The sequence below is a fragment of the Polistes canadensis genome, unplaced genomic scaffold (genome assembly GCF_001313835.1).
Source record: "Polistes canadensis isolate GaletaPanama2010 unplaced genomic scaffold, ASM131383v1 scaffold_152, whole genome shotgun sequence".
In the NCBI taxonomy this organism is placed as follows: domain Eukaryota; kingdom Metazoa; phylum Arthropoda; class Insecta; order Hymenoptera; family Vespidae; genus Polistes; species Polistes canadensis.
In genome coordinates, this window is record NW_014569699.1 from 14,684 (window position 1) to 21,965 (window position 7,282).

At 27.4% G+C, this 7,282-nt stretch overlaps 2 protein-coding genes across 5 annotated transcripts in view; both read right to left on the reverse strand.

Moving 5' to 3' along the window:
- LOC106788730 (longitudinals lacking protein, isoforms A/B/D/L-like) overlaps positions 1 to 7,282 on the reverse strand; it is a 267,171-nt gene that overhangs the window by 8,101 nt on the left and 251,788 nt on the right. Inside the window, exon 7 of one of the 4 annotated variants that reach the window (XM_014752257.1) lies at positions 700 to 1,067. The exons of the other annotated variants lie outside the window; for them this stretch is intronic. Coding sequence (XP_014607743.1) covers positions 715 to 1,067 — 353 coding nt within the window. The 3' untranslated portion in view covers positions 700 to 714. Of the gene's footprint in view, positions 1 to 699; positions 1,068 to 7,282 lie in introns of those variants that run through there. 4 annotated transcript variants of the gene reach the window in all.
- LOC106788733 (zinc finger protein 567-like) overlaps positions 4,783 to 7,282 on the reverse strand; it is a 5,712-nt gene continuing 3,212 nt past the window's right edge. The window contains exon 4 of the mRNA XM_014752271.1: positions 4,783 to 5,588. Within this exon, the coding sequence (XP_014607757.1) occupies positions 5,170 to 5,588 (419 nt within the window). The 3' untranslated portion in view covers positions 4,783 to 5,169. The remainder of the gene's footprint in view (positions 5,589 to 7,282) is intronic.

Below are 7,282 nucleotides of genomic sequence, written 5' to 3' on the forward strand. Positions count from 1 at the left end.
TCGTTTCTCTAATAATAAGTATAAGTGGATTTTTTTTATTTTTTAAACAATATAACAGTTATATATACAATTTCAAGCGATCTTGTGAATTTAAAGAAAAAAAAAAAAAAAATAAAATAATTCAATTTACATAAATGTATTAATAATTTGATCATGTAAATTCTTTCATTTTAATTCAGAATCAGACGAATATAAATCAAATACAATGTTATATTATTTATATTTGGTACGGGTTTTGTATGATTCAACTACATCGCGAATAATTTTTAATTATGAAAGTATTTTTTTTTTTTTGTGTAAAAAAAACCACCTTAGGAATTTTACACAAAGGAAGAACGAACGAAGTTGAATCAAGTCATACGCTTAAAGATTATCATTATTTTTAATTAGTATGTGTGAAATATATAAAAATATAATAAAAAAGAGAAGGGTAATAATAATAATTATAATATATAGGGGCGCAGAAATTAAATTGGTGCCTTTTATTAAAAAAAAAACTAAATTTTTAATATCTATTCATGTCACCGAATGAATTTCTACACGATAAAACATATAAAAGATAATATTAATGAGATACTGTTATAAGATAAAGATTATTTCGAGATTTATTAGATGTACTTTATTTCTTTTCTTTTATTTTTGTATTGTTTATAAAAAAAAGAAAAAGCAAAAAAATCAAATGATCCGTGGATCACACACACATTGGATATCAAATTATAATAATTCATCGGCATGAATCGCTTGAACGTGTGCTGTTAACAAAAGAGAATTAACGAATTTAGTGTTGCAATAGTTGCAAATGACCTTATCACCATTAGCCTTGCAATAATGTTTCTCATGTCTTCTAAGACTGTCCAATCTTGAAAAACTTTTACTACATTGTTCGCAAATAACATACGTATTGTTCTTTGTAGTTTTCTTACGTAGATCCTTTTTATGCGTTGTATCATTGTAATCAATAGTTTGAACCATTTGAACCATTTGAAGAAAGCTATGGGGTATACCATAATCCTCCTCTTGTTTGATTATCCATCCAGCCATACCCATTTGATTATGATGTTCAATACCTGCGAATCATGAAGAAAATTGTTAATCATACTAATGAAATTTTAATCGATTCGATCTGAAAAAAAAAAAACTTTCCACACAATTTTCCCCTTCTTTTATTTTTTTTTATTTATTTATTTTGTTTTCTTCACATATATAAAATTAACATTCTTAACTAACGAACCATGCAATTATTTTCCTAATTCGATAATAGATTTTTTTAATTTTTTTCTTCTTCTTTAATTAATTTTGGAAATATATGTCAAATATTGTCCGCAAAAACAATTGCTTTTTTTTTTTTTTCTTTCATTTTAATTTCAATCGTACACGCGTGGGTGGTGGTGATGGTGAAGGATGGGGATTGAAGTGTTTTTGGTTACTATTTTTATTTCCCCTTTCCCCCCTTCCCCCTCATATAATTTTTCCAAACTATTGGAAAAGATTAGTTGAACAAATTTGTCGATTCATCTTTTTTACAGATAACGACAAGACGATTATCTTTCAAAAAGAATTTCATCTACGTTTTAATTGGGATTATTATTATTATTATTATTATTATTATTATTATTATTATTATTATTATTATTATTATTATCATTATTATTATTATTATTATCATTATTATTATTATTGATAGAACGTACGTCCAATATTAATTATCCAGGATACAGATTGTTAAAAAACATGAATGATTATAATGAAAATATTTGGATCGATTATTATGATTTAATGAGATTGGCCTGGTTAAAAATCAAATCTATCGAACACCTACGCATTTCACAAATGTAATACAACTTTATTTCGTTATAATTGAAAATATTAATACAATTTAATAAACAATTATAGTATTGTAATTTTTATTTTATTGTCTAGTAAACAAATCATACAAATGTAAATCAATATTAATTGATTGCGATATTACACCTCCTTGGTCGTGATTTATTTTTTTTTGTTTTTGTTTCTTTATTTCGTTTTTTTTTTTTAACAATGAGAAAGAAAAATAAAAATAAATAGAATCGAATGAAAGAAAGAAGAGTATAGTATCGATATTGTTCTATTAAATATACGATTGATGGACGCATATATGCGCTTAATGTAAGAATATCAAAATTATGAGCGGTATAGATGCGTCCAAATAAATCGAAGAAGTGAAAATTTGAAGAAAAATGTACTAACTCGACTTAATTCTAATATTAAGATTGTTAATGCAAATCAGACGATAAGATTATAACATTGATTATTTGGTTATAGCAATAAGTAGATATATTGAAACGAGTATGTTCAAAGCAATGTTCATTTGCAAGACGTTTGAAAGAAATTAATTTAAATATAATCTAAAAAAAATAATTACAACGAGAATATAATATAATAAGTATAATATAATAACCCTTTACGATATAAAAAGCGTATAATAATTTTCCCCCTACCCCTGTAACAAAACCAAAAAAAAATGAAAACATACTGGAACTAGCCTAAAATCGAATGAAATACGTTCGCGGTTTCGATCGCGTAGACAGTAATTTTTAATAACACGTGTGGGTGTGCGCGTGTTTCAATTTTTTCTATTCGGAGTTGCATTAAGTTACCTCAAAAGGAATTGTGTTTGGTCTTGATATGATTTTTGAGTACGTAATGTCTATAAAAATTTTTCGAACATATTTTGCAACGATACTTGGGTCTTCTTTCGCATTCGTATGTTTGATGTCTCATTAAATTGCCCATCCATTTGTATCCCTTTCCGCATTCCCCGCACAAAAAGTGTTGAACATCCAATTGCGTATTTTCATAGCGTTGTTGATTGACCGTAGATAAATTGATTGACGAAGTTGACAAATTGTTGATATCCAATTTGAATTCTTCCTCGTACAATGGATCCATTTTGATGGCCGGCATGTATTCTAAAATATTGAAACAATGTTAGTCAATTATTTTTATTTCACAATCATTTTTATTTACGTGTTTTTTTTTTTTTTTTTTTTTTTTTTTTTTTTTGTTCTACGATAAATCACAAAAATCCGACGATTCTATTTTGTCGTTTAAAAAGATACTTAACTAGATACAAAATAAGAGAAAAAAAAGAAAGAGACAAATATTTATTATATTATGTGACACAATTATAAATATATATATTTAATTAATTATTTTTCGGGGTAATAAATTGTTTTACCTGTTGGCTCCTCGGCCTGTTTGTTTGTTTTCTTGTTGTGTGTGTTTGTTTATTATAAATAAATAAATAAAAAAAATAATATATATATATAATAAATACGTGTAGAAATTAATTCGGTGCCATAAATAAATATTATATTCGTTTTAAAAAGATACCAAATTAATTTCTACATAATATATACATATATATATAATGCACCCCACAATTCAAGAACAAAACAATTCAATTCAATTTATGATATAACATTACAAGAAAAAGAATAAAAAGAGAAATAGAAAGAGAAATAGATAAAGAGAGATAGATAGATACATAGGAAAAGAGATACAAAAAAATACAAGAGACAATTTTTATTGAAATTATAAAGCAGGGAAGACGATAGACGAAACAATGAGGGTAGGGGTTGGGAGTGAGGATTTTATCGTATTTACATTAAGATCCATTTATTCACATTAGTATACATAAAACGTTATGAGTATACAAAGCATGACAGTGTGTGTTCGCTGATCGGGAGAGAAAAAGAGAGAGAAAGAAATAGGTTGGACAAAATAATAATTAAAAACATGTGAATCAATTGCATTCATACAAAATTTTCTTCCTTATGTTGTTGTTTTTTTTTCTCGTTATATTGTTTATATTTTTATATTTCACTTATATCGCATTAATTTCTTTTCTTTTTCGAACGCGTATACTTTTTGTTTACAAACATAATTAATCGCAGTTAAAAAATAAGATCGAGACAAATTCGATGTAGGTTTCTTTTTATTTGATTAATTTCCTCGAACGCATATATGCGTCCATATCGTAGTGTTTTAAAAATTCTGTAAAAAAAAAAACTTTCTATTCAGAGGGTTTTTTTATCATAGTTTTCTTTTCTACTTCGAGCGATTGGTCGAAGTGGTCGTTCTTTTTTTTGTTTTTTTTTTTGTTTTTTTATAGATACAAAACTTGCTAGTTGCACTTGGTCAAAAATAAAAACGAATTGTTCATTATTCGCTCGGATTAATTTACTTTTTTTTAAAATCTTAAAACGACGCTGGATCTTTCTTTTTAATTATCCCACAGCAATTTGTTTGTAAAACAAAAAACAAATATACGCAGGATAAAAAGAAAAATTGTTATAATAATAGTAATAGTAATAGTAATAGTAATATTAATAATAATAGTAATAAAAATCGAAATGTGAAATCGTCAATTTGTTTAACATTAACACAACCGACTACAAATATTTTTTACTATCGATGTGATCTCTCGTTAGAGTTACATTAATTATAAAATATTTCGAAGTCGTACGATTATTTGTTTTATTTACATACATTTGGATAGGGGAGGGGGCGGTAAGGAGTGATGTGGAAGAAAGGGGGGGGGGATTTAGGAGATTAAAAAATGGGGGAGAGTAAGAAAATATTAGAACTGAAAATAAAAATACTATCGTTTCAGTATTAATGCGCGTGAAATATACAAATGATGCACACGATTGTGAACAAATAAAAAACAAAAGAAATCAAATATTAATCGTTATTATTATTATTATTATTATTATTATTATTATTATTATTATTATTATTATTATTATTAACTAGCGTTAGGAATTCGAAAGCTCATTACCGCAAATATTAAATTTTTTCCATCAATATTCTTATAGTATCTGCGCAACAAAATCCTATCTATTCACCATTTTGTTCGTCGTACAAATTAATTTTTATATATTTACGAATTAAATTCTTGTGTGTTTGACCACAAAGTTATAAGAACAAAAAATTAATCTTAACGATGAATAGTAATATTAATAATAATAATAAAAAAGGAAAAAAAAGAAGAAGTAGAAGTAGAAGAAGAAGAATAAGAAGAGTAAGGAGATGGTATAAAGGGAAATGAATCTCGTTTAAAAATATATAAAATAATAATAATAATAATAATGATATCTATATATAGAGACGCGCGTGTACAATAATTAATTAAGAATTGTCCCGATCTTCGGGCAAATACGGTGACTCGCTTCTCTTTTGTATAATATGATTTAATCTTCTTTGACATCCAACTATGTGGGAATTTAACACGAATCTATGTTTGAATCTTCTATCGCAAATAGGACAAACCTCGCAAGGTACAACACCGCATTCTAATCTTCTATGACGACTCAACGATGTCAATGCTTTATAGGTTTTGCCGCACCTGTTGCACACGTATTTGTTTTCGGGTCCGTTGTTTTTCGTAGAAGTCGTAGTATCCTTTTTTCTTTGTGATCTCATCGCTCTATAGGATACACCCGCATAACCAATACCACCACCACCACCACTACGTGACCATGAAACGTTATTCCTTTCTTGATAATGTTGTTGAACATCCGTTGAAAGTAACATACTCGCTAACACACCTGCAAAAAAACAAACGGACAATGATCCGACGTTAGTAATATTTAAAAACTTTTTCCTTTTTTCTTTTTCTTATTTTTATTTTTTTTTTTTTTTTTATAGTGTATTTAGTTTTCATCTTTATATAACAATTATCATTCCCCCTTCTTTTTTTCGATTAGAATATTTACTAAACCCCATCCATCCCTCTCTCTCCTTCCCGTTCCCCTTTTATTTACTTTTTTCTTTTTTACTTTAGTTTCATTTTCCCCCCACCCACCCCTACAACGCTGCGTCGTTAATTGCCGTTTTTTGTTTCTTTTAGGAAATAATAATAACTGCGAAGCGAGGAAAAGAGAGAGAAAGAGTGTGTAAGAAAGAGAATGAGAGAGAAAGAGAGAGAGAGAGACAGATAGATTCCTGTTTTATTATTATTTCTTTTTTCGAACACATTAATCGAACAATTTTGTCGTATTATTTGTTTCGCGTTTCAAAAATGATATCTTCAATAAATTTTTGTTTCCTTTTGAGAGGTGGGAGAAAAAGGGGGTGGTGAATCTTAGGATGAATTGTTGAATAAATTATGTAGGAATTGTAAGAGTGTGAAATTGTGAGATAGAAAGATATAGAAAGTGAGCGAAAGTGATCTAGTAGCAGGCAAGCATAGTAATTATTTGCATTTTCTCTTCTTGCATTTTGTTATTTCTTTTTTCTTTTCTTTCTTTTTTTTTTTTTCTTTCTTTCTTTCTTCCTATTTTCTCAAAGTGCAATTGCAATGTTGGTTATTGTTACAAAATGTATTTCTTCTTATTATTGTACGCTTATTATTATGCACATTTGTTTTATTATTTGAAATATTAATTGGTTCTTTTTTTTTCTTTTTTCTTTTTTTTTTTTCTTTTTTGAAAGAGAAAGTAAGAGAGAAACAAATTAATATTTTTATATGTGCATATAGAGGTATGTGTATTAAATATATATGTGTATGTGTATGTGTGTGTATATATATATATATTTGTTTTTAAATTCTAATAAACGTACACTAAGATATATATATTTTTATATTTAAGGTGGATACCCATAAGTATTAAGGAATATTTTTGGGCACTTTGTTGATCACGTGACTGCCAACCAATATCGATTATACATTTCACAATCAACGTTGTATTCAATTATTGGACACTTCAATCAATAATATTATCAAACACCATAATAGACTTCACTATAAATTGTTCACAATTAAAATCATTATCATCGTTGGAGATACATCACTCTTTTCTTTAAGTATTTTTTCGTTATATTTTCATTTATATTTAATAATAATAAGAGTTTACATAGACAAATTTTTTTCTTCTTCGGTGCACACAGTGGGAGTTTCGGGGTAGGGGGAAGAAGAGGGTGGAAAGGGGGGACTTGGTTCGCGTGTTACTGTGAAATTTATTCACGTAATATTTTCTTTCTTTTTTATCCTGAAAAATGGAAAAGCGAAAAAAGTTTCGTACGAAATAAGACAAAGTGGACATGTTCTGTATGTGGGTTTTTTTGTGTAAGAGAAAGATAAAGAGAGAGAGAGAGAGAGAGAAAGAGAGAGAGAGAGAGAGAGAGAGAGAGAGAGAGAGAGAGACAGAAAGAACGAAGAAAAATTGATTGAAACTATTAATGACGAGAAAAGAAAAAAATGATATTTTGTATATCATTGTGATACCGAATAATATATATA